The sequence below is a fragment of the Maylandia zebra genome, linkage group LG23 (assembly GCF_041146795.1).
Source record: "Maylandia zebra isolate NMK-2024a linkage group LG23, Mzebra_GT3a, whole genome shotgun sequence".
Taxonomy (NCBI): Eukaryota; Metazoa; Chordata; class Actinopteri; order Cichliformes; family Cichlidae; genus Maylandia; species Maylandia zebra.
Genome location: NC_135188.1, coordinates 29916657 through 29942993, shown reverse-complemented (window position 1 = coordinate 29942993; position 26337 = coordinate 29916657). Strand labels below are relative to the sequence as shown.

At 42.8% G+C, this 26337-nt stretch overlaps 1 protein-coding gene, 1 long non-coding RNA gene and 12 other non-coding genes across 14 annotated transcripts; 10 read left to right on the top strand and 4 right to left on the bottom strand.

The window, feature by feature from the left end:
* Nucleotides 1–1769: 1769 nt before the first annotated feature.
* trnam-cau (transfer RNA methionine (anticodon CAU)) lies at nucleotides 1770–1842 on the top strand. The gene has a single exon. It is a non-coding gene; the product is annotated as a tRNA-Met (tRNA).
* A 233-nt stretch (nucleotides 1843–2075) lies between these two features.
* trnak-cuu (transfer RNA lysine (anticodon CUU)) lies at nucleotides 2076–2148 on the top strand. The gene has a single exon. It is a non-coding gene; the product is annotated as a tRNA-Lys (tRNA).
* A 176-nt stretch (nucleotides 2149–2324) lies between these two features.
* On the top strand, nucleotides 2325–2395 carry trnag-gcc (transfer RNA glycine (anticodon GCC)). Its single transcript has one exon. It is a non-coding gene; the product is annotated as a tRNA-Gly (tRNA).
* A 301-nt stretch (nucleotides 2396–2696) lies between these two features.
* On the top strand, nucleotides 2697–2769 carry trnam-cau (transfer RNA methionine (anticodon CAU)). Its single transcript has one exon. It is a non-coding gene; the product is annotated as a tRNA-Met (tRNA).
* Nucleotides 2770–3094: 325 nt separating this feature from the next.
* Nucleotides 3095–3166, bottom strand: trnad-guc (transfer RNA aspartic acid (anticodon GUC)). The gene has a single exon. It is a non-coding gene; the product is annotated as a tRNA-Asp (tRNA).
* A 1697-nt stretch (nucleotides 3167–4863) lies between these two features.
* Nucleotides 4864–7385, top strand: LOC106676602 (E3 SUMO-protein ligase ZBED1-like). Its single transcript, XM_014413520.4, has 3 exons — nucleotides 4864–5638; nucleotides 5824–6443; nucleotides 6531–7385. The coding sequence occupies exons 1-3, from the start codon at nucleotides 5167–5169 to the stop codon at nucleotides 6924–6926; spliced, it is 1488 nt and encodes a 495-aa protein (XP_014269006.2). The 5' UTR covers nucleotides 4864–5166; the 3' UTR covers nucleotides 6927–7385.
* A 1484-nt stretch (nucleotides 7386–8869) lies between these two features.
* trnae-cuc (transfer RNA glutamic acid (anticodon CUC)) lies at nucleotides 8870–8941 on the bottom strand. Its single transcript has one exon. It is a non-coding gene; the product is annotated as a tRNA-Glu (tRNA).
* A 794-nt stretch (nucleotides 8942–9735) lies between these two features.
* trnam-cau (transfer RNA methionine (anticodon CAU)) lies at nucleotides 9736–9808 on the top strand. The gene has a single exon. It is a non-coding gene; the product is annotated as a tRNA-Met (tRNA).
* A 1185-nt stretch (nucleotides 9809–10993) lies between these two features.
* Nucleotides 10994–11065, bottom strand: trnae-cuc (transfer RNA glutamic acid (anticodon CUC)). Its single transcript has one exon. It is a non-coding gene; the product is annotated as a tRNA-Glu (tRNA).
* A 122-nt stretch (nucleotides 11066–11187) lies between these two features.
* On the top strand, nucleotides 11188–11258 carry trnag-gcc (transfer RNA glycine (anticodon GCC)). The gene has a single exon. It is a non-coding gene; the product is annotated as a tRNA-Gly (tRNA).
* Nucleotides 11259–11986: 728 nt separating this feature from the next.
* Nucleotides 11987–12058, bottom strand: trnae-cuc (transfer RNA glutamic acid (anticodon CUC)). The gene has a single exon. It is a non-coding gene; the product is annotated as a tRNA-Glu (tRNA).
* Nucleotides 12059–12180: 122 nt separating this feature from the next.
* trnag-gcc (transfer RNA glycine (anticodon GCC)) lies at nucleotides 12181–12251 on the top strand. The gene has a single exon. It is a non-coding gene; the product is annotated as a tRNA-Gly (tRNA).
* A 601-nt stretch (nucleotides 12252–12852) lies between these two features.
* Nucleotides 12853–12925, top strand: trnam-cau (transfer RNA methionine (anticodon CAU)). The gene has a single exon. It is a non-coding gene; the product is annotated as a tRNA-Met (tRNA).
* A 920-nt stretch (nucleotides 12926–13845) lies between these two features.
* Nucleotides 13846–25817, top strand: LOC143414956 (uncharacterized). Its single transcript, XR_013095569.1, has 2 exons — nucleotides 13846–15954; nucleotides 16595–25817. It is a non-coding gene; the product is annotated as an uncharacterized LOC143414956 (long non-coding RNA).
* Nucleotides 25818–26337: the final 520 nt, after the last annotated feature.

Here is a 26337-nt window from a genome sequence, read left to right as displayed (position 1 = left end):
TTTTTCATTTTCAATCCTTATCCATAGTTGGGCTAATAAACTACTAATTGTAGTATAATTAATTAAATCAAGTGCAGCTCTGACTTACTTTTGACAAACCTTTGACAACAACGGTTGTTTGTAATAATGTAATAATTGTTATACCACATTCTGTAACAATGCTGTTGAATTAATGTAACAGATCCCTTTATACAGTATTTCTGATGACTTTTTGAATTTCCCTGGAACGTAACCAGTTTGCTGTATCTGTGTTATGAGCAGTGACAAGACCTGGAAACAAAACCTCCCTCTTAAGTTCAATATTTCTTTTAGTATAATTTTAATTTTCAAAAACCAATAAATGTTTATTAACATTTTTTAACACTGAGACAATATTGTATACTGTGGCTAAACAACATTTTTAAGACTTCCAAAATGCCTAAACTATTTTAAAGCATTTTCTTTTTAAATTTTGCTCCATAATTTTCTAAATTAAATAATACATGGTAGTTTTAGACATCAGTGTTTTAAAAAAAGATAAATGAATCAATAAAAAATAAATAGTAAAAAAGTGAAATAACTAAGTTTGTAAGATAAAATAATGGACTTTGATACGGTAGTTACTTCTGTTTTTAAGCGCTATGCAGCAAAACTTCATGTTCGGGCACGCCTTGTACTTTTTCACACCACGTGCTCATGACTTGGCTCGAGCGTCCTCCATTTGCTGCTCGAACTGGTCGTGATGCGGGTTTTTACTCGGACACACCATAGCAAGACTACCACTATATAACCACATGAATTTAGGTTGCCTAGAGAAGCATAAAAACTAGTTATTTCTATTTATATTGTTAAAGCAAACCTCAGTGGAAATAGAGTCTGGAGAGGAGTTTACTAGCGGGTGACTGCACGGACTTCGGACATGTGCGTCGAGGAAAAAAAGCGCAGACGATGTTAACTACATGACACAAGGTGAGGCACTGTAGGGCTAGAATGAGGACGCTTGTATTGTTTTTTGTGAATTTCCTCTGTTAAGTTTAAAATAACGTGTTTTTGTGCAGATATTGTTAGCTTGAGGTGGTGACTAGCGAACAACTAGCCACTAATACTAGCCTACCTACTACCTGCTCATTAGCATCAGCATGACGCCTAAATTACAGTTACTTGGTTATTAACACCAGTGCAAATTTGCTTCTTTTTAAGCTGCTGGATATGACTGTTTTAATAAACATATGTGAAAGGGTTTTGTTTGGTGTGCTAGCTGTCAGCAGGTTTAACATTTTTTAAGTTTGAAGGTAGTTGCCAACTTCTTAACCGTCACTGTGGCGTGCCAGAAGCACAGTGCACAGTCAGCTGGGTAAATATGCACTGCATGTTCATATTTTTATAATAAAAATGCACTAAAATGTTGGTATGCAGTTTATGCATAATGCTTTTATGAAGTAAGAAGGTTCTACTTCACCCCTTTGGAAAATAAAAAGAACTACATGTGCCAATGCAATACAATATAATGCAATACAGTACAACTTTATTTATATAGCACATTTAAAAACCAGAAAGTGCTTCACAGTAATGCCAGGTGTGCTCTATTCTAATTTTGAAAATGTTAATGTTTTATAAAGGATTTTTGTTTGTTTATTTATTTTTATAAGGCAACATTTTATAATTGGCAACACTTGTTGCCAATTGATCTTCACGAAATTCCAATATCCAATTTTACCTATTTATGACAGTGCCATAGTAGCTTTAGCTCCGCTGTGTGTAAAAAACCTTCTTGTTAACTGTAGTGGCAAGCCTCGTTGGCGCAGTAGGCAGCGCGTCAGTCTCATAATCTGAAGGTCGTGAGTTCGAGCCTCACACGGGGCAGAATATTTTGTTTACATCCATATGAACAGAATCGACTTTATGGCACTTTGAGTACATTTTAGAGATATGTTTTATAGATAAATGAATTTCACAGCTACTGTGTCTTGTAGTTTAAAAATTTTAGTTTGCTTGGATTGGATATCAGTTTTAGTATTAGTCTTCCTATCATCTAAAACTATGCTAAAGCGTAAGTGTGAATTTTGAAACACTAGGGGTTGAGGTTAAAGCTGTAAGCCCGGCTAGCTCAGTCGGTAGAGCATGAGACTCTTAATCTCAGGGTCGTGGGTTCGAGCCCCACGTTGGGCGTAAATCTTTTCCTCATTTGCCCCTCTTCCTGTTTGTCTTCTTTTGTAATTTTGATGTCCAGTGTTTGGACGCTAGAAAGTTTACATGTCATTTTCAGTGGGAAACCACTGAAAGACATGAGAGACATTGTTGATGTATGCATGTTAATTCAGCAATTCGATAAGGGGCATCTGTGAGCATTGGTGGTTCAGTGGTAGAATTCTCGCCTGCCACGCGGGAGGCCCGGGTTCGATTCCCGGCCAATGCAACAGTCTTTTTAATTTTTTTTTTAGTCGATAAATTAATTTCTATGTTCCCTATGTTCTTTGGGTACACAGAAGCATTTTCTTTAATTTTTTATGTTGCTTTTATTTTGGCTTAACTGTTAATATTACTGACCCTAATTGTACTTGTTTGTTTGAAGGCATCAATAAAATAAAAGAGACAAAAATACTTATCAGCCTTACATTTTCAAATCCTTAACCTTTCCAATTTGCTTCCCGGTTTTAGATATCGACAATTTCTTGGTAATATGACTTTTGTGGGTCCATTGGTGTGTTGCATCCTAGGCCTCGTTGGCGCAGTAGGCAGCGCGTCAGTCTCATAATCTGAAGGTCGTGAGTTCGAGCCTCACACGGGGCAGGATCTTTTGACACACACATTTCTTGTTTTTGCAAATGGTTATGCATATGCTTATTTTGTTGTATAATCAACTATTACTTCCAGCACCCCCCATGCGTGGCAGGCTGCTAAGACAGCTCTGCTCATTTCTGAGCTTTTGCGTTTAAGTCAACCTAGGATGAGTTGTTTTAATTTTCATATGGTCATTAGAGTGTCCACTCTAATGCAATGTGCTTGAAAAGCTTGGATATGACCGTGAAAAAGGTTTATGAACCCTTCATATAGTATGTTATAAAGGTTTATCTTATTAAGAAAAAAACCCCCAAAAAAAACAAAAACTAAAATACTCCCCGTCGGGGAATCGAACCCCGGTCTCCCGCGTGACAGGCGGGGATACTAACCACTATACTAACGAGGAGATATCTTTGTCAACTGTCTTTACTGTTTAAATACCAGCAATCGGAATAACAGCACTAAAAGTGAGGGATATGTCATTTGTTTCTGCCATTGCCCATGGAAAGCCTTCCCATCTGTTTGATTTCAAGACTCACACGTGACAGGCGATCCTCCCCTATGGATGCGTGCCGGCCCTCTGGAACCACTTCATCCAACTTTCATCACAATTCCTCTTTCTTTTCTCAGGTCAGAATTGTATGGTGGCTGGGAAGTGCAAATCGCAACAAATTAAAAAACCACAACAAATTAAAAACCCGCAACAAATTAAAAAAAACCCCACAACAAATTACAAAAACCCCCACAACAAATTAAAAATCCTTGACGGGAAGGGATTGTCTGAAATACCGGAAGTGACGCAACGATTAGCCTAATGGGGCTTTTGGAGTGTGATGTCACGAGAGGGGGCGTGGCCATGATTTTTGGTTGAGGCGCCATGTTTCTGGCCCAAACAAAGCGCTAGCGAAAGAGGAGCGAAAGTACACGGATAACACTAGCTATGGTTCGTACTTGCTGTGCGGTTGGTTGTAAACTTAGATCGCACGACCGGCAAGGCAATAAGGTTGAAAATGGTTTATCTTTTCATTCTTTCCCCACCTGGAAGCAACATGAGGCAGCTCTTGTATCGTATGTTACCAAAAGAAGGCATCTAGTCTGGATAGCAGCTGTGAGACGAGCTGATATGCAGTTCTCTTCCATCTCCAAATATCTGTTGGTGTGCTCCAGACATTTTCATTCCGGTAAGTTATAGATATGTTCATATCACTCTTTATCCGGTCTTTAAGTCTGACGTCACTAGCCATGTCTGGGCTCAAACGCTGCTGCAGGTCCATAAATCACTGAGAGTTGAAAAACTATCTAAAGTCTTTCATCTGTAATAAAATGATCAGCGTTCTGCTCTACCATGTGTAACAATTGAGTTTATCATCCAGGCAACCATGAAAACGAAACGGAATTTATGACATTTAACAGAGTTAGAAATTAGCAGGAAGTTAGCTCGCTAGCTTCCATCTAAATGAGGGATTTTGGAAACAAATTCAAACGTACAGCTCTGCTATCGCTTCCAACATAAATGAAGACAGAAAACTAAACAGCAGTGACGTTTGTAGGGTACTGTGAGTAAAATGCATTTGATTTTCTCTTGAACATTCAAATTAGTGCAATTATAAATTCATTCATGAGGGGCAAATTACAGTGAGAACATGTGGAGGCTCTGGCGAAGTTCACACTGCACGCGAAAGCGCATCAAATCCGACTTTTATTTTTACCCTATGCGACCCATATCCAATCATGGTATGACATAGGGCTGCACGATAAATCGAAAATTTATTGTCATCGCGATATCAGCCTGCGCGATGGGCCCATCGCAAAAGACGGCGTAAACTGCGATAATTGGGTACCTTAAAATGTTTACACACGTGCTGTAAAGAATTTACCAATCAAAGAAATCCATTTACACATTTGACCAGTCGAATAGAGCCCTTCACGGCATTAACCAATCAAATGGATTAGAGGCCCGCCTCCTACGCAGGTCGGGCGCGAACAACGCTGCAGCAACGAGTCAGAGTTGTAATGGCTGAGAGCGAGACGCGTGACGAGAATGCTACTGAACTCGTGGCTAAAAAAAAAAATAGTACCTCACTTATTTGGAGGTACTTTGGATTTGATAAAGACGATGTTCTCCAAACACAGGTACTCTGCAAAACTTGCCGAACACTCGTGGCAACCACCAGAGGAAACACGACTAATCTCCACCATCATCTTCAATACAACCACAGAGAACTGTTTGAAGAGTTCCAGAAAGATAGGGCTAGCCAAACAAAGGTTGCTAATGTTAAGACAAAGAGCGCAGCAGTCCAACAGCCGTCTCTGTATCAGAGTTTTTCAAGTGGAATTCCTTATGAGAAAACGTCGAAGCGGTACAAAGAAATAACAGAGGCCATTACACATTTTTTGGCTAAAGACATGATGCCTATAAATACAGTTAGCAGAGAGGGCTTCACCAGTCTGATACATAAAGTGGACCAGAGATACCGCATCCCCTCACGAAACTACTTTTCACATGTCGCCATTCCACAAATGTATGAAACATGCCGCAAGACCGTCATGTTTGAACTGAGCCAAGCTGAAAACTACGCAAGCACTACAGACCTATGGTCAAGTCGTACAACGGAACCATATATGAGTTTCACAGTGCACTTCCTCACCGAAGACTTTGAACTGAAAACACGGTGTCTAGAGACTGTGTATTTTCCAGACTCCCACACTAGTGAAAATATAGCCCATGTATTACGTGAGGTGTTAGCCAGCTGGGATCTTAAAGAAGATCGACAAGTGTGCATCACCACAGACAACGGTGCCAATGTTGTGAGAGCCACGGAGCTAAACAACTGGGTCAGACTTCAGTGTTTTGGACACAGGCTGCACCTTGCAATCGGTAAGTTTTATTCAAGGCAGATCTTTTTAGCAATGAAAATGTGCTATACATTATTATCAAATTGATATTGATAAGGATAATGTTACCTTTTTAGACAACTTTAGTTATAAATTTCAATTAGTTTTTTTTGTTTTAAAAAAAGGTTTTAAACATGACAGTTTTTTTGTTTCCTCTTATTTCTCCAGAAAATTCTATCAAAGATGATGCCCGCATTGCCCGAGCCATTGGACTTTGCAAAAAGTTAGTTGGACATTTTTGCCACAGCTGGAAAGCAAAGATGGCTCTGAAAAAAGCACAGCAGAAGCTCAACCTCCCAGAGCACACACTGATCACAGAATGCCCAACCAGGTGGGGTTCCAGGCAGAAGATGATTGAGAGAGTCCTGGAGCAGCAGCGGGCCATTTCTGATGTCATCTCAGCAGACAAGAAATCAAGACACTTGATTCCTACTTGGCAGGATCTTGAGGTACTGGAGTCTGTCAACCAGGCATTACACCCCCTGCAAGACTTTACAGATGCCCTGTCTGGTGAGAGCTACGTTAGTGTTTCATATGTAAAACCAGTCCTTCATCTGATGAAGACGTCGGTGCTTGCAGAGAAGGAAGAAGACAGTGATTTGACAAAATCAATTAAGAAGAAAATCCTCGAGTACCTGATTACTAAATATGAAAATCCAGCTACCCAGGAACTTATGGACATGGCGTGCTTCATGGATCCCAGATTTAAAGTCAGCTACACCAGCACTGATCGAGTCTCAGACATCAAGACCAGAGTGATGTCAGAAATGGAAGCAGTGGCACAGAAGGTATTCATGCATGCTTATATATAAAACCTTTCAATTCATATTTAGTCCAAAATGTTTACTTTTCTTATAATCTGCTTTCTGTTCCAGGAGAGAAGCTCCGCTGAACCAGAGGCCCAGACAGATGATCCACCCAGTCGTCCCCTGAAGAAGGCAAAAAAGTCCCTGGGCAGTTTCTTCAAGGCAGCTCCAATCCCTACCTCCTCTTTTATGCATCTCTCACAAGCTGTTGAAGCTGAGCTTAACAGCTACTTGCTATCCACGGCCATAGACAGTGAGGAAGACCCCTTGGCATGGTGGAAACTCCACAAAATGACATTCCCACAGCTAAGCAAGCTTGCAAGGAAGTATCTCTGCATACCTGCAAGTAGCTCACCTTCAGAGAGACTTTTTAGTACATCAGGAAACATAGTAACATGTCAGCGCACATGTTTAAAACCTTGGAGAGTAAACATGTTGGTTTTCCTTAACAAGAACTTGCCATAAAAAACATTCACTCAGGAAGGATGAATGCAAGATAGAGAAACCTTTTTTTTTTTTCAAAAAATTACAAAAATACACTACCTACATTGTTCTTAATTGTTGATAATATTAGTCTTGGCCAGTACGACCACAAAGGTAGACAATTGTTCTTTGGTGTGTTCCCACAGCAGACAAGTTCTTACCTATAGTTTAATCTAGTAAAGTTTCCACTCCAGTTTTGACTTGCATCATAACTACTTGGTGAGTGGTAAAATGATGAACAACTGCATAGAGATAATTTGCAGTATAATTTAAGTTATGTTTATTTAAAACTAATTATAGAGACCGGGAAGGATGTCTTTCAGAATTCAAGCCTCAGAAATTTTTTTATGGGGGCAATGTTTCAATGTTTGACTGCACTTTGTTGTTACACTGCTAATACAGCAGCTTTCATTAAATAAAACTGTGCAGTAAAACGGAAATTATGTATTTGTTTTTTGGGTTTTTTTTGCTATTTATTTTATCGCAAGTCATATCGTTATCGCAGTATTGATCACAGTTATCGCACATCGCAGGTTTTCCTAATATCGTGCAGCCCTAGTATGACAGTGTAAAAACAGCATAATTCCGATATTTTCAAATCCGATCTGGGTCACTTTCGTATGTGGTACTGAATCCGATACATATGTGATGTTTCAGAAAGCAAATTAAAAATCCCTTCCCGTCAAGGATTTTTAATTTGTTGTGGGTTTTTGTAATTTGTTGTGTGCTTTTGTAATTTGTTGTGGGTTTTTTTTTTTATTTGTTGTGTGTTTTTGTAATTTGTTGTGGGGTTTTTAAATTTGTTGTGGGTTTTTGTAATTTGTTGTGGGGTTTTTTAATTTGTTGTGAGTTTTTGTAATTTGTTGTGGGGGTTTTTGTAATTTGTTGTGGGTTTTTTTAATTTATTGTGGGGTTTTGTAATTTGTTGCGGGTTTTTGTAATTTGTTGTGGGTTTTTTTAATTTGTTGCAGGGTTTTAATTTGTTGTGGTTTTTTAATTTGTTGCGATTTGCACTTCCCAGCCACCGTAGAATTGCGGGGCACCACACGTTGGCTCCCAAATGACTCCTACCTGTTATTTCTTCTAGGACACTTTGTCCAGGTAGGGTTAGGAATGTCTTTGCATTGGAAGCGGATGAACAAGGGCTGATAATTGGTTATCAGCAGCTCCCGAGCTGAGTCTCTGGAGGTTGCCTGGAGTTCCTTTGCCAACAGGGTCCATGGAGAGGGATAATTTGAAGTCATTCTTGCCTGACTGTTAAGTTGGAACAAGAAGTCTATGCAAACCAAACTTGGGTTGGACATCGTATCTGCATTAAGTCAAGATGTTGTTGAGAGTAGACTTTGGAGAGTGGCGCGAATTCGACGAGACAATTGGCAGACTTGTAAGGGCTGGTGGCTGAGCGTTAGAACTGTCGCCTGCCACATGTGAATCACGAAATCAGAAGGTAGTGACTTGTAGCCTCACGCAAGCGATGTGCTTTGATGCGCAGTACGTGGCAGAGTTTGTGCATCCATTTTAAGCGTCTGGAGAGGAGAGTTTGGACAGTAGCGCGAATTCAGCGGGACAATTGGCGGACATGCAAGGGTTGTTAGCTCAGCGGTAGAATTGTCGCCTGCCATGCGCAAGTCTCGAAAACTGGCGGTGTTGAGCTCTATCCTCACGGGAGGCATGTTTTGATGCGCAGTTCGGCCACACATTTTTTGGATGTCCTGTCACACCCTTCACCTCCAAGACGGCAGCTCATCCTGGGCTTGAAGAACTGGCAACTCTGCTTCATTTGTTGACGGCTTCAAGGAATGGTCCGTTTTGGGGGGAGATGGTGCCTTGAGGCTCTCTTGATACACAGTACGTGGCAAAGGCAACCCATCCATTGTCTACCGCTTGTCCCTTTCGGGTAAGGCGGAGGTGGGGCAAAACACAGTTTCCCTGACCGGGAATCGAACCCAGGCCGCGGCGGTGAGAGCGCCGAATCCTGACCACTAGACCATCAGGGAGCTGCCACAGAGGTGTCTTGATGAGTGACGCGTGGGTGTATCGGGCTACATTTTCCGCTGCGCCTCGAGAGGAGCGCTTGGGCAATGGCGCGAATTCGTTGAGAAAACTGCCACGTGTGTGAGCATTGGTGGTTCAGTGGTAGAATTCTCACCTGCCACGCGGGAGACCCGTGTTCGATTCCCGGCCAATGCACGGTTCCTTTATGCGTGGGGTCTTGGGGGGCATTAAGTTTGTTCTCGGTCACGGCCAGACGGCATCAAGATTTGGAACAAGAAGCCTGTGCAAACCAAACTTGGGTTGGACATCGTATCTGCATTAAGTCAAGATGTTGTTGAGAGTAGACTTTGGACAGTGGCTCGAATTCGGCGGGACAATTGGCAGACTTAGAATTGTCGCCTGCCAGCGCCAGTGGGTGACTGAATATATGTTTACAGACATTGCTGGTAAACCCGTGTGTCTTATTAGTGGAGCTAATGTGGCTGTAATTAAGGAATTTAACTTAAGACGGCACTACGAGACAAAAGAAGAATGGTCCGTTTTGGGGGAAGATGGTGTCTTGAGCCTCGCTTGATACACAGTACGTGGCAAAGGCAACCCATCCATTGTCTACCGCTTGTCCCTTTCAGGTAAGCCGGAGCTGGGTCAAAACACCGTTTTTAGGATCTCCTGTGGCACTCTTCACCTCCAAAACCCGTTCAGGGCTTAAATACCTGGGGACTCACCTTTGTTTGTCCAAGCTGAATTTCATTTCTGTGCAGCTTCGAGAAATCGTCCATTTTCAGGTTCCCTGTCAGCCTCGTTGGCGCAGTAGGCAGCGCGTCAGTCTCATAATCTGAAGGTCGTGAGTTCGAGCCTCACACGAGGCAGGTGTTTTGGTACAGAGTTGGTCCATCCATTTTGTACCTCTTCTACCCATTTCGAGGACGCTGGAGCCTTAGAACCACTCCTTTGTAGTGGATTTTCAGCCTCCTCCGATGCGAGATCTAGAACAGGGATCAATCCAAATCATTCTGCCATTGAGCGTGGAAAGCCTTCCCATCTGTTTGATTTCAAGACTCACACGTGGCAGGCGATCCTCCCCTATGGATGTGTGCCGGCCCTCTGAAACCACTTCATCCAACTTTCACCACAATTCCTCTTTCTTTTCTCAGGTCAGAATTGCGGGGCACCACACGTTGGCTCCCAAATGACTCCTACCTGTTATTTCTTCTAGGACACTTTGTCCAGGTAGGGTTAGGAATGTCTTTGCATTGGAAGCGGATGAACAAGGGCTGATAATTGGTTATCAGCAGCTCCCGAGCTGAGTCTCTGGAGGTTGCCTGGAGTTCCTTTGCCAACAGGGTCCATGGAGAGGGATAATTTGAAGTCATTCTTGCCTGACTGTTAAGTTGGAACAAGAAGTCTATGCAAACCAAACTTGGGTTGGACATCGTATCTGCATTAAGTCAAGATGTTGTTGAGAGTAGACTTTGGAGAGTGGCGCGAATTCGACGAGACAATTGGCAGACTTGTAAGGGCTGGTGGCTGAGCGGTAGAACTGTCGCCTGCCACATGTGAATCACGAAATCAGAAGGTAGTGACTTGTAGCCTCACGCAAGCGATGTGCTTTGATGCGCAGTACGTGGCAGAGTTTGTGCATCCATTTTAAGCGTCTGGAGAGGAGAGTTTGGACAGTAGCGCGAATTCAGCGGGACAATTGGCGGACATGCAAGGGTTGTTAGCTCAGCGGTAGAATTGTCGCCTGCCATGCGCAAGTCTCGAAAACTGGCGGTGTTGAGCTCTATCCTCACGGGAGGCATGTTTTGATGCGCAGTTCGGCCACACATTTTTTGGATGTCCTGTCACACCCTTCACCTCCAAGACGGCAGCTCATCCTGGGCTTGAAGAACTGGCAACTCTGCTTCATTTGTTGACGGCTTCAAGGAATGGTCCGTTTTGGGGGGAGATGGTGCCTTGAGGCTCTCTTGATACACAGTACGTGGCAAAGGCAACCCATCCATTGTCTACCGCTTGTCCCTTTCGGGTAAGGCGGAGGTGGGGCAAAACACAGTTTCCCTGACGGGGAATCGAACCCAGGCCGCGGCGGTGAGAGCGCCGAATCCTGACCACTAGACCATCAGGGAGCTGCCACAGAGGTGTCTTGATGAGTGACGCGTGGGTGTATCGGGCTACATTTTCCGCTGCGCCTCGAGAGGAGCGCTTGGGCAATGGCGCGAATTCGTTGAGAAAACTGCCACGTGTGTGAGCATTGGTGGTTCAGTGGTAGAATTCTCGCCTGCCACGCGGGAGACCCGTGTTCGATTCCCGGCCAATGCACGGTTCCTTTATGCGTGGGGTCTTGGGGGGCATTAAGTTTGGTCACGGCCAGACGGCATCAAGATTTGGAACAAGAAGCCTGTGCAAACCAAACTTGGGTTGGACATCGTATCTGCATTAAGTCAAGATGTTGTTGAGAGTAGGCTTTGGACAGTGGCTCGAATTCGACGAGACAATTGGCAGACTTGTAAGGGCTGGTGGCTGAGCGTTAGAACTGTCGCCTGCCACATGTGAATCACGAAATCAGAAGGTAGTGACTTGTAGCCTCACGCAAGCGATGTGCTTTGATGCGCAGTACGTGGCAGAGTTTGTGCATCCATTTTAAGCGTCTGGAGAGGAGAGTTTGGACAGTAGCGCGAATTCAGCGGGACAATTGGCGGACATGCAAGGGTTGTTAGCTCAGCGGTAGAATTGTCGCCTGCCATGCGCAAGTCTCGAAAACTGGCGGTGTTGAGCTCTATCCTCACGGGAGGCATGTTTTGATGCGCAGTTCGGCCACACATTTTTTGGATGTCCTGTCACACCCTTCACCTCCAAGACGGCAGCTCATCCTGGGCTTGAAGAACTGGCAACTCTGCTTCATTTGTTGACGGCTTCAAGGAATGGTCCGTTTTGGGGGGAGATGGTGCCTTGAGGCTCTCTTGATACACAGTACGTGGCAAAGGCAACCCATCCATTGTCTACCGCTTGTCCCTTTCGGGTAAGGCGGAGGTGGGGCAAAACACAGTTTCCCTGACCGGGAATCGAACCCGGGCCGCGGCGGTGAGAGCGCCGAATCCTGACCACTAGACCATCAGGGAGCTGCCACAGAGGTGTCTTGATGAGTGACGCGTGGGTGTATCGGGCTACATTTTCCGCTGCGCCTCGAGAGGAGCGCTTGGGCAATGGCGCGAATTCGTTGAGAAAACTGCCACGTGTGTGAGCATTGGTGGTTCAGTGGTAGAATTCTCGCCTGCCACGTGGGAGACCCGGGTTCGATTCCCGGCCAACGCACGGTTCCTTTATGCGTGGGGTCTTGGGGGGCATTAAGTTTGTTCTCGGTCACGGCCAGACGGCATCAAGATTTGGAACAAGAAGCCTGTGCAAACCAAACTTGGGTTGGACATCGTATCTGCATTAAGTCAAGATGTTGTTGAGAGTAGACTTTGGACAGTGGCTCGAATTCGGCGGGACAATTGGCAGACTTAGAATTGTCGCCTGCCAGCGCCAGTGGGTGACTGAATATATGTTTACAGACATTGCTGGTAAACCCGTGTGTCTTATTAGTGGAGCTAATGTGGCTGTAATTAAGGAATTTAACTTAAGACGGCACTACGAGACAAAAGAAGAATGGTCCGTTTTGGGGGAAGATGGTGTCTTGAGCCTCGCTTGATACACAGTACGTGGCAAAGGCAACCCATCCATTGTCTACCGCTTGTCCCTTTCAGGTAAGCCGGAGCTGGGTCAAAACACCGTTTTTAGGATCTCCTGTGGCACTCTTCACCTCCAAAACCCGTTCAGGGCTTAAATACCTGGGGACTCACCTTTGTTTGTCCAAGCTGAATTTCATTTCTGTGCAGCTTCGAGAAATCGTCCATTTTCAGGTTCCCTGTCAGCCTCGTTGGCGCAGTAGGCAGCGCGTCAGTCTCATAATCTGAAGGTCGTGAGTTCGAGCCTCACACGAGGCAGGTGTTTTGGTACAGAGTTGGTCCATCCATTTTGTACCTCTTCTACCCATTTCGAGGACGCTGGAGCCTTAGAACCACTCCTTTGTAGTGGATTTTCAGCCTCCTCCGATGCGAGATCTAGAACAGGGATCAATCCAAATCATTCTGCCATTGAGCGTGGAAAGCCTTCCCATCTGTTTGATTTCAAGACTCACACGTGGCAGGCGATCCTCCCCTATGGATGTGTGCCGGCCCTCTGAAACCACTTCATCCAACTTTCACCACAATTCCTCTTTCTTTTCTCAGGTCAGAATTGCGGGGCACCACACGTTGGCTCCCAAATGACTCCTACCTGTTATTTCTTCTAGGACACTTTGTCCAGGTAGGGTTAGGAATGTCTTTGCATTGGAAGCGGATGAACAAGGGCTGATAATTGGTTATCAGCAGCTCCCGAGCTGAGTCTCTGGAGGTTGCCTGGAGTTCCTTTGCCAACAGGGTCCATGGAGAGGGATAATTTGAAGTCATTCTTGCCTGACTGTTAAGTTGGAACAAGAAGTCTATGCAAACCAAACTTGGGTTGGACATCGTATCTGCATTAAGTCAAGATGTTGTTGAGAGTAGACTTTGGAGAGTGGCGCGAATTCGACGAGACAATTGGCAGACTTGTAAGGGCTGGTGGCTGAGCGTTAGAACTGTCGCCTGCCACATGTGAATCACGAAATCAGAAGGTAGTGACTTGTAGCCTCACGCAAGCGATGTGCTTTGATGCGCAGTACGTGGCAGAGTTTGTGCATCCATTTTAAGCGTCTGGAGAGGAGAGTTTGGACAGTAGCGCGAATTCAGCGGGACAATTGGCGGACATGCAAGGGTTGTTAGCTCAGCGGTAGAATTGTCGCCTGCCATGCGCAAGTCTCGAAAACTGGCGGTGTTGAGCTTGTAAAATTATGATATTATTTTATGCCATGTTATACCCCTAATTAAAGATTGTGAATTATTATGTAGTTTTAGTTTGCATTATTCTCCTGAATTAGAAGAAGCTGATAACTATTGCATTAGTTAAACTGATTTGCATTACATTAAATTGCTGACTTGTTGTGAATGAATGATATTGTTTTATGATGCATTATATTGCTGAGTTATAAGAAATACTGTTCGCAGAAGGTTATTGTCTAATTTGTCTGAGTAGAAGAGAACAGAGTGTGCTGGAGTTTTCTGCCCCATTTCAGCAGGAGCAGATAAACAGGGAGCCAAGGTCGTAGCTTAGGCGCTGTGTGAGAGAGAGCATGTGAATGTTTAGGCTTTTTATGATAAGGTGGAGGCACCAGAGGTTATAAAAGTTTGAGCAATGCTCCACCATTTTGAGATTTTGAGGCTGTCTGCATCAGTGTCCATCTCCCACGTGTGTGATCATTAAATCATCGTTTGACTCAACCCGGCCGGACCAGTGTTGTTATTGTGGTTTTTTCTCTTGTCTCCATCCCCAATATTTTGAACCTTAACAGCTTGGGGGCTCGTCCTGTGGTATTGGGGTGGAATTTAAAAGTTTGGACGGTCCGAGGTTGTCGAACGGACAGGCACGAGCCAGTGGTCTGATGTGAGTGGACAAAAGCCGGCTTATCTAAAGGTAAGGCACTACCTGTTGAATGATTTCCAAAATGTGCCAAATTGGATATGACTAAATTAAAGTCTACTCACTGAAATTACTGGTAGAGTGTCTGTTTTGATTTTGATGAGAATCACCGTGTGGTATGCAGTTAAAGTTGCTTAAGAATGTTTAATGAAGTTGAAGAAATATGAAAGTAATAATGTTGGGTTTGAGTCCCTGGATATTGAGCTGAAGGCTCAGGTAGTTTGGTAGGGAAATTAGGACAGAAACTGTTCCAGAAGTAACAGATACTGTTTAATAGTTTTACAAATTAGGACAGAAACTGTTCCAGAAGTAACAGAGACTGTTTAATTGGTCGTAAAAAAGTTATCTTTCTTCGGTGGGACCCGTTATGGTAAAATTTTTCAAAATCGGTTAGGTTGAAATTATTATAGGACGGCACTGGAAGATGCTAAGAAGCACATAGCCCGGAGGTTACGCTCCCTCCTGGCCGTGGACGCGCGGTCTTGACCTGTCGGCGAACAGGGGTAGTTCAGTTTTGGTTTAACTGTGGGGTACAGGGCATCCCGAAATAAGCTAGGAGTTACCGAGACTCCTCATCGTTTAAAACGGTGTCATGTGCTTGTTTGGACAAAGTTAAATTGAGTTAGGGATTTAGAAGTTAGGTCAGAAACTGTTCCCAGAAGTAACAGATACTGTTTAATTGATTACAAAAAAGTGAAGCTTTCTTCGGTTGGACCCGTTAACTTAAATTTGTCGAAATTTGTTAGGTGCTGAATCTGTCAGGCCTGTCAGTAATTGTAAATATAAGACGTCTTTGTAATATAAAATAAAAGAGTTTTGTCTGAGCTTTGTGTGACCCTGTGTGTGACGACAGCGCACTGCAGCGCTGCGAGCTATTTTTAGACGGTGTGTGAACATGCAAATGAGCTGTGACGCGCACAGAGGACTTTGCTTCCTGTTTAGCGTATTTTTGAGTTTTATAATTTTGATTTGCAAACAATGATACATGCCTGTAAGTAAAACGCTGATTTTGCTGATTATGATACTACAAATAAGGTGTTGAATGACTAGGGTGTGAATGATGTTGGAGTTTAAAGCTGAAACTCAGAGAGGAGTGTGTTGGGAGACTGGCATGTAGTCTGCAGTGCAAAGGTGGGCGTCTTGCCTGCTAGTCTATTTAACAGTAATGAAAATGATATTAAATAAATCTCTCAGTGTGTTGATACAGGTGGCTATGGGGCTGGACCAACTGCCCCCACAAGCACGGCGGCCGAAGCAAAATTATAGTAATGGAAACCAAACTCAGCAAGAATCAGCAGCTGTGGAAAAGACAGCAGCTAGCAGAGAATTAAAGGAGAAATTAAGAGAAGTTTTACACATAAAATTGCGGCCAACAGACTTGTGGAGGTTGGGAAGGCGCCTGGAGCATCACAACAAGAAGGTGAAACAAAAACACACACAAGCAGAGAAATGTGAGAGAGAGGCACGTGCTAGAGAAATGCCTCGTTTGAGAAAAAACGTTAAATTAGCCCATGTACAAACGCACATACACGCAATGAAGAAACAGCTTACACCCATGAACACGTGAAGATTTTCCAGCAAGTTTAAAGCAGTGAAGCTTAACATACACCCGCCGTTACACAATAAAGTTTATCCACTACTAACAAATAAACCCTCTGGGTTGCAGGACAATAACTTAACTTCAAAAAAAAAAAAAAAAAATCACAACCAGTGATTACACGACAAATTTAGTGGTTAATAAAAGTCAAATTGTGACATGTTTTCTTCTGATTGATTAATACAAGTGATTACTGAATGAAAGAAAATTCCATTTTTGTGCTTTAAACATGATCTTAAGAATTTTAACATGTACCTGTGTTGTCCTGTCAGCTTGGTGGGTTATGAGAGGATTATATGGTGAAAAAAAAAAAAAAAAAAAAAAAGGGGGAGAGAAGGCTGACACAGGGCCTGGTCCCGTTGTTTTTCCCCTCTCTGAGTAACACAGCCAATACAACATGATTTTCCTGTTCGTTTGTTTTTGTTTTGTTTTGTTTTTTTTTTCTCTTTATGCTTGATTACAGGCTGCTTTGTCGGCCCGGAAAAGCCGAGGCTGACCCTGGACTCCTGCTCTCCCCTCTACCATCTTTGCTCTCTCCTCTACCATCTTTGATGTGACCCTGACTAAATGCTAAAGCAGCTGGACCCACAACAACTTGAAACTGTCAACAGTGCTGCAGGAAAATGATCTCATGCAGCAGAGACGGAGAGCGGTAATCCAAGGCCCGTTTCACTACACGGGGAGATTTCTGTCAGCGTCTTTTCTTTCTGAGAAGATTGAGAAAGGCCCGGCTCCCACCACCGATTCTGACCACCTTATATAAAGGAACTATTGAGAGCATCCTGAGCAGCTATATCACTGTCTGGTTCGGGAACAGCACCATGCCGGACAGACAAGCACTACAGAGGGTTGTGCAATCAGCTGAGCGCACCATCCGCTCGGTGCACCCTGACCTGCACTCAATCTACAGCAGGCGGTGCTGGACCAAGACCAGGAAGATGGTGAAGGACCTCAGCCATCCCAACAACAGACTGTTCTCTCTGTTGCTGTGTACGTGACAAATAAACATCTGGATTTGGAAAACGAGGCACTCGCAAAGCCACCAGCATTGTGCCTGATTGGACACACCCCTCTCACACACTCTTTACATTCTTGCCATATGGAAAAAGACAGCTTCAGCTGACAGAGCTGTGACGAGACGCCCATCAAGCCCAGATGAAAAGTGAGGCCGAGCAAAACCATGCTGACCTTAACCACTCTGCATTAAAGCTGTGCAGGACAGTGACGGACCAACAATGACCATCGGGCAGCAAAAAGGGCGTGCCAGGGACAGGAGGAGTAACTGAGGTCACCTCAGAATGGACAAAACACCAGGAGAAAATAAGCTGAAGGCACAGGTGTCGGGGCTCGGCCAGGAGCTGACCTCTGAGAAGAGCCGAACAGCAGAGCCGCAAAAGGCCGTGGAGCAAAGCAAGGAAAACATCAATGGACTTAAATCTGATTTCTACGGAAAAGACTCTGAGGTTTCTGCCCTCAATAAGACCTCGAGGCATCAGAGCAGAAACTGAGCATGGCCCAGGAGGAGCTAGCTGAAAATCGAACCCATCAGGCTTGGAGTCCAAGACACCGGACTTGAAATCAGGCCGGAGCATCCTGGAGCTAGATGAGCAGTGTGATTTGTCCGGTCTGCTATGGAGCGAACGTTAGGGGGATGGCTTCCTGTCGCCTCTGCCGTCCTCCGATCGCTCAGCGTCCTGGGCTGCCCAGCTCTGGACTGAACGCTCGGGCCGAGACACCCAAACAACCATGGACTCCATTCCCGTGGAATGGGACCACGACTACGACCTCAGCCGTGGGCTTGAGAGTGCAAGAAGGGATCCCAGAGAGCCTTGAGGCCTGTGTAAAACTAACAGAACAAAGATTGAGGTCTTCCACTGGGGAGGTGGAAGCTGCAGACTCTCCTATACACCTTCTGGATGTCAGCCGTTCCACCTGCAAACAAACGGACAGCAGTCGTACTTCTGCAAGCAACAAACGGACATCCAGACAATTGAGCTGCGTATCAAAACCCTGAAGGAAGACCGAAGCAAAAGGGTCAAGTTAAGGAGGAGCGAAATAAGGAGAAGATGCTGGACACTGGAGAAAAGGACTGCCTCAATTGGGGCCAGAACCAGTATGGACAGAACTCTGAGCAGCAGCACCAATGGATGCAAACAGACTGAAAAGGGGGGCAGGACCCAGGGCACGCTTCAGGCCGTGGTTTACCCAGAACACTACAACAGGAAAGTGATGAACACAAACACCCACACAAACACACACATCTACATGCACCGACTCAGAGTGAAAAGAAACATACATATGAACATATGCACTCGTTGATTGAGGGAGAAATGACACACACACACACACAAATTAAAATGTTGATTCAATGAACTGAGAAGTGATCCACACACACACACGCTGATGCAATGAAGAATGCTTTACTAACAAATGCTGCACACAAACATCCAAATACGGAGTTGGTTACAACAGCAAGAACTGATTGATCATTTATTGCTTAAATGTATTTCATGCCACGCAGAGGGCATTTGTGTAGATTTAGAGGACATGGTCTGAAGCACTTTGATAATGAAAACAATGTCTGTGCGTGATGTCTGTTTATGGCTCAAAGCCTCCACTGAATTGTTTACTGTGCTTCACACAGTCTAACAAGGAGCAGTGGTACAGAGCGAAAATGATGAATGAATGGTGTGAGTTTTATTTCGAAGAGATTATGAAAAGGTTGTGTTGATTCAACTTAGTTGTTTACGTTTTTGCCAAGGTAAAGAGTTGGTGTGTAACTAATGTCCACGATTGAGTCAAGTAAATCCAACATGTTTTGTTGGTGCAAAAAGGAGTTTTGGTTGATCTTTGGGTTTTGTTTGACACTAGGTTGATTCTATCAGTGAGGTTTGGATTGTTCTCTTTCTCTGAGAGAGAGAAAGATGGTTTGAACTTTGGACATGTTTGCAATGGGCCCCAGTATCTGTTATTATATGAGTGTTTTATTGTTTACGTTTGTTTTTTCTTTTGTTACAGTGCACTGAGATAAGAACATCTGAGAGGTGTGATCCACCGGTGGTGATATTTTGGTATTTTGTGAGTTCCTGATTTAACAAATCAGCTCTTTAATCCAGGCCTGAGAGATTGAACTTTAAAGCGCTATAAAATATTCTTATTGAAAACAGTCGCAAAGTATTTTTTCTCCATGATTATAATGGGCTTGGGAGAAAATTGACTTATATGGGACACTGATCCTGAAGCCTAAAAGGATTGCAGCGAGTCAATCCAGTCCAAAGAAGGAAAAACAAACAAGGAGCTGTTTCCTTTAAAATGATGACGTCATCTTGCTGGTGATGGAGCCTCGAATAGGCTGCGCGTGAGACTCCATTATCAGCAACTTTTGGTATGAATGTGTGTGGATGTATGCATATGACTGACGACTAAAAGTCATGGACTGACGACTAAAAGTTTAACTGACTTGATACTGAGACAAAAACGGTGCTGACTTTAGGATTATTGAATGTCCACAGACAATTCACCCAGCCTGTAAAAGAAGGGTGGATGTTTTGTTTTGCTTTGTTTTGTCTGCAAGGACAGAAGAATGACAGAGACTAAAGAGCTGTAGCTTCACAGCAGTGTGAACTGCAGACTGAACCCTTTGGTTGCTAATTTTGAGCTACTGATGTTTGCATTAAGGAAATTGTGTTTTAGTAGCTGTGTTTGAATTAAGGTATTACATTATATTGTTGGGAATATTAAATGCTAAAGTGAAGAAAAGGTTTGATCCCACTCATGACTGAGCATGTTATTATTAACCATAGTGGGTCACTATAGAGAGTCAATTAATTTTAGAAAAAAAAAAACAAACAAACAAAAAACCCTCCACCGAGGCCTATGAATAAGAGGGGAATGATAGACAGCCACACTCAAAATGGAGATATGTAATGATAAACACTGGTCCCCGTCTTTTGGGCGCTCTCTTGAAGTAGTCAACAATTTAAAAGTAAGATAAAATAACAGGGGCATGTGCTGAGGGGTGGTGCTGCACAAGAACAAGAGTAAAATAAAGAAAATATTGTTTTTAGAAGTGCAAATTAAAATGTACCATTACACTCAGAGGATCAATATGAAGCTTAATATTTGTTAATTTTGAATGAAGTACATGACTGGTGACTGTTCTGTCCTGAGCTTTTGTTTTTACAGCACCCGCTTGATCACACCAACAGTTTCTCGCCACCGAAGAGGGGTACTTGAAAAAAATAAAGAACGGGGAGGAATATCATCAAAACTGGAAACAGGTAATCCCCAAAGGGGGTGATAATGCCATAACTTTCACTATGGTCAAATTCTCAAAATTTGACCCTCAAAAATTCTTCAAACATTTAGACACAAAGTGGAGATTTAGATAAATATAATGTCGTAAACCACATAAGCATGAAGTAGTTGATTCAATAAGATGGTGAAGTAACAAGCAGCAAAAGGTTGATCATGTTAATGGTGTTTATTCAAGGGTGCAGAGGAGATTATTATTATTAAAGACAACAAATGAAATAACGAAAAGTAGAACTGGAAAGAATTTGCGTTAACGGTAATAAAATCAAAAAAAAAGAAATACTAACTAAAACTGTACTGAATGTTCACAAAACTAACTAAAATTAACTAGATTTATAGCAAAATGTGTTTGGTTGCATTGATGTGTGCGTGCCCTGCAATAGTAAAGTTAAGGTAGTACGTTAGTCGAGTCGTCTGGGTTGCTGCTCCGTTCACCCGCAGAATCAGGTCAGGAAAAGTCGGGAGACAGCGCCAGAATAGAATTGAGGATGATTTTAATATGATTGTTTTGTAGACATAACAAGAGTCTTGTAGTGGAGAGGGACGTAATGTCCTCCTGAGACCCAGAGAATAAGAAAAAACAGGGAGAAATTATTTTCGTTTTTTCTTTTTTCTTTTTTTTCTTTTTTCTTTTAAATGAATCAAGTGTTATTAAAATAACAATATTATAAGATGAAGATCAGGGACCAACCCAGAAGTCACTGACACTTCACTAACTGTAAACTATTGGTTTAGGAATAAGTGATGGCACTGACCTTTCTATTTCACAAAAGTCAATTTATTTAGGATATCTGAGTAAGTACTGATTTTATTTGGAGACACAAAGGAACATTTGGCACTTCCCTCATCTCACATCTGTTTCATTGTTGTACCCAATCATTCTACAACTGAAATGCCTTGGACTGCTAACCATTTCAGGCAAGTGGAGTGAACCATATTTTGCTAGACTCTCATCAGATTGGGGCTTCCTTTTATTGATCTTTGGAGAGAAGTCTTCATTACTGATATTATTCAGGTCTTGTTCACATGTTTGTCCCAGGTTTCTCAGCCAAGAGGAGCTTAAACCCCAGATACTGTGAGTTCTTTTCACACGTTGAGATCACTGATAACTCTCAGCAACGACGTGATCTCGTAGGAACAATTAGGTGTTATGGATTCAACTATAATTGCGGCTCTTATTTTTTACTTTACTGGAAAACATTTCTGCATTTTACCCATATTTTATTTTTAACTCAAAATCAAAATTCCAGATTCTACTACATGTTGGTTTTGCACCAGATAGGACGACAGATTTCAGGTGGCCCTGTGTCTTTCTCTATTACATCTGCCACTGCATCTCGATAATCTTTGTGTGGCTTTTAGTGGGTCCTGACCCTCTCATATTTTGAAAAATCTATGTTTGAATCTCCCTTAATAATTGTGTTAAGAATTCTCTCCGCCTTTGTCAAAAGTTGGGTATTAGGAAAAAGTGAAATAAATATAAATATAAAGTCCCAATGTGTAGAGCACACATTAATAAATTAGTCATGTTCCCTGTGAAAGTAAATGAGCCTAATTCTTAAAGACCCCTGAAATTATTTACCAGATGTTTATTTTTTGAATAAAATAAAAATCTGAGTTTAACAAAACATTTTAATTGTAAATATCAAGCTTACCTTTCTTTCTTCCATAAAATGTGCTTGTGGGCACGCCAGCCATTTTGAAAAGGTGGGAAAAACAATTGGCAAGGCCACACCCCCACACATGGGATATAATTTTAAAGGTTCTGTTGTCCTCTCTAAGAAACATCAGGACTTAGAGGAGTGGCAAGTAGAGTATGAGAGCTACAAGCAAAAAACTAAATGTGTACTACAGTGCGCAAAAATGAATTACTGGGTCATCAGGGGGTCTTGAGGGACATTTATAAAACAAAAAATCCCACAAACTTTAAAAGTGCACTTGAAAAGCTCACACAAGAAGGTTAACCTAGCTTACCTAGAAGACCTCATCAGGGGGAGCACACTCCCCCTCTTTTTAGAGTTCACCCACTTAACTTGCATCCCAAGAAAACAGCTAACCCCAGATAAGGCAGCGTGATGTATCCCGAGATAACAGGACTGGGACATCTAAATAAAGGTGTGAAACAATCGCCTTCAAAAGGTTATCAATTAACTTTAACCAAAATTAGGAACACTCGGTGCGGCAAGAGTTAATAGTTATTAGTCTCAACACCCAAGGATAATTAGAAGAGCATGACTGATATGATGCAACTGAGATTTTGTTACACTTAACTTTTGCAAAACACAAATAAAACTAAATTGAAACTAATGATTTTCAGAAAATAAAAACTAGACTAAACTAGCAAAGAATTGGTAAAAACTAATTACAACTGGCAAAAAATTGAAAATCTGGAGTCGAAACTAAATAAAAGATAAAACCTAATGAAAATGGCGAAACGTTTAAAACTCTGGTGCAGAGATTGGCAAATCTGACCAGGAACGTTATAAAATTGATTGTCAGAACAGTCAGCGTTAAAGCCACTTTTGACAGTCCATACTAGGATGGCATTGGACATCTTGGGGGTGGAAAGGGGTTGGTGTGACCAAGGTGTGGTTTGGCTTGTTGTGTGTATATTTGAGATCATATGGCTCTGGATGGACCAGTTACCAGGGCATGGAAGGAGGACAGACTCATTAAAGGAGGAGAAGGCATTTCCTGGGATTGGAGATCCTCTGGGTGAGTGGTTGATTAAAAGCATGCATAAAATAGAAGTTATCTGTTGTTATTGATTGGTAATAGATTGATAATTGGCCTCATTTACAGCTGTATTGACTTGTTGTGGACGTAGTCGACTTCAGGTTTAAACACTCTCATTAACAGGTTGAAAATAGTGATATTAAAGGAAGAGTATGCAGCGCCACCCTGTCAGACGCCAGTGATGGTGGAGCTCACTGATGAGTCAGGTGAGCTGGATTCATGGCTGATTCAAAACTAAGATCCCCCTGCTGTGGTCAGTAAGGGGAGAAAAGGGGGAAATAAAATCAAGAATTAAAGAGGCATTTATAAACGTTTAGGTGTCAAGTGAAACGGGACAAAAGGGGGTGTTATACTGTTATTTTCAATGTCAGCATTATTATTGTATGAGAATCATGCAACAAGCATTGCATCGATGATCATTTATTGAAGCTTTTGACCTTATACTAACATCTGTGTTCCTGTGATTGTTATAACCTCTGATGAATCTTCCATTTACAGGTGTTAGGATAATGATATAATTTTTCATTGCAGGTGTAATCATGATCATTTTTATACATATTGCAACTTGTTGCTCATTGTAGAGTTGTGCTCAAGTTAATAAGGGTTAAAAGCTACAGTCAGCGCGAATGTCTGACTGATCTATTGAGGGGAAAGGCTTCGAGCATAGAAGGCCGCACGCGCTTACAAAACACTGATATCATGTTATTCTTTGTGATCTTTTCTTAAATTATGTCTTTAAGGTTAGTTTAAATAGTGGCAGTTAATTAAACGAGATTTATTAAAATATTAAATACCTGACTCAGAACGTTACACGCGGATCACCTTAAGAGTCTGGGAAACTTTGTAGCTGCCTAACTTTTTTTTGAATGTTCTAGCTCCGTTGATTTGACACATTGGAATGTGTCAAAAAAGGGGGGGGGGAGGTTGAGCTTTAACATCAAACAAGGATTATTTGAACAATTTATAACTTCATTTGTGTCTTTAATACCTTAGGAATGGTAAAGCTTAAGCTAATAGCGGTCCAAGAAGACGGACCTTTTAGAGAATCAGTGAAAAAGCATAAACTATCACTTTCATGTTTAATCATTACTCATTGAAATGAACTGAATAGCGTTTAGAAGATTTGTTAATTTTTTGTCTTTTGTTAAAAAGAGGGGTTTCAATAATTTTCAGACACACCTTGCAAATGTGCTTATAACGAGTTGGCACTCGGCCTTTTGAAGGTCAGAAGCTTCGTTCGGCGTGACTGTCCGGACTGATAAAGTGTAAGAAATGCCTTGAGTGCGGAGGGCTAAATGCAAACATGCTTACACACACATAAGATATGATTAGAATAAGTCCCTGGGACATTCTGAATGTTTTAGACCAATTCTGAATCACTAGAAGGTCAGTAGATAAGAACATTAGATTATTAGGGTTAGGAAGAGAGGTGTTTTGGTTTTCTGTCTCTTACAGAGAAAGGAACAGACACCAGACGAGGTCACAGAGATGCGAGGATCCTCCGTAGCAGAGTCAGACACAGTGACTGCCGAGACATCAACTGGGTCCAAGGGTCATGGCGTTTGGGCTCCAGCTAGTCACCACAAAAGGATGGATCCCATAAACACAGCAATAACCATGAAGGGGTTGGCGGAAATCCGGGAACACCAGACCAACGAAGTTCGAGAGGCTTTTGGGCAAAAAGGGGACACCTTCCTGTTCCTTTTTCTGGAGAATACACAGATCGTTGTTTGAAATCGGAGCAGAATAATCCCCTGATCTGTGTTACGACTGAAAGGTTGTCTAACCCCTAAGGCGGAAGAATTAAGAGCAGAGGATCACCCATCTGGACGACACTGGTAGCTGCAGCAATAAAATAAAGGTTAAGAGCTCTTCGGACAGAGGTTCTAGTCTACGTCTGAATGGTATAAGGGAACATCAAATAAAGCAGTGGGAGACAAGGACATTGTCATCTGGACCTGCTACTGTTGGAATCCTAGTTTTTCTTGCACCTGACTTGCGTAAACACAGAGGTCATCTTACATATGGTTCGCCCCTCAGGGGGACAAAGGACCTCAGGAGTGAGAAGAGTTGAACCCGGCCACACTGGGCTACAGGGTGTTTGTGAGGTCATTATTCTAATGACCTCATCAGGGGGAATTGTAAAATTATGATATTATTTTATGCCATGTTATACCCCTAATTAAAGATTGTGAATTATTATGTAGTTTTAGTTTGCATTATTCTCCTGAATTAGAAGAAGCTGATAACTATTGCATTAGTTAAACTGATTTGCATTACATTAAATTGCTGACTTGTTGTGAATGAATGATATTGTTTTATGATGCATTATATTGCTGAGTTATAAGAAATACTGTTCGCAGAAGGTTATTGTCTAATTTGTCTGAGTAGAAGAGAACAGAGTGTGCTGGAGTTTTCTGCCCCATTTCAGCAGGAGCAGATAAACAGGGAGCCAAGGTCGTAGCTTAGGCGCTGTGTGAGAGAGAGCATGTGAATGTTTAGGCTTTTTATGATAAGGTGGAGGCACCAGAGGTTATAAAAGTTTGAGCAATGCTCCACCATTTTGAGATTTTGAGGCTGTCTGCATCAGTGTCCATCTCCCACGTGTGTGATCATTAAATCATCGTTTGACTCAACCCGGCCGGACCAGTGTTGTTATTGTGGTTTTTTCTCTTGTCTCCATCCCCAATATTTTGAACCTTAACAAGCTCTATCCTCACGGGAGGCATGTTTTGATGCGCAGTTCGGCCACACATTTTTTGGATGTCCTGTCACACCCTTCACCTCCAAGACGGCAGCTCATCCTGGGCTTGAAGAACTGGCAACTCTGCTTCATTTGTTGACGGCTTCAAGGAATGGTCCGTTTTGGGGGGAGATGGTGCCTTGAGGCTCTCTTGATACACAGTACGTGGCAAAGGCAACCCATCCATTGTCTACCGCTTGTCCCTTTCGGGTAAGGCGGAGGTGGGGCAAAACACAGTTTCCCTGACCGGGAATCGAACCCGGGCCGCTGCGGTGAGAGCGCCGAATCCTGACCACTAGACCATCAGGGAGCTGCCACAGAGGTGTCTTGATGAGTGACGCGTGGGTGTATCGGGCTACATTTTCCGCTGCGCCTCGAGAGGAGCGCTTGGGCAATGGCGCGAATTCGTTGAG

Bases quoted from the DNA above. Each gene is read 5' to 3' on its own strand.
- LOC106676602 (XM_014413520.4), top strand. From the start codon at position 5,167: ATGATGCCTATAAATACAGTTAGCAGAGAGGGCTTCACCAGTCTGATA. The intron at 5,639-5,823 runs GTAAGTTTTATT...TTATTTCTCCAG, and splicing joins CAGGCTGCACCTTGCAATCG to AAAATTCTATCAAAGATGAT. The intron at 6,444-6,530 runs GTATTCATGCAT...TTTCTGTTCCAG, and splicing joins TGGAAGCAGTGGCACAGAAG to GAGAGAAGCTCCGCTGAACC.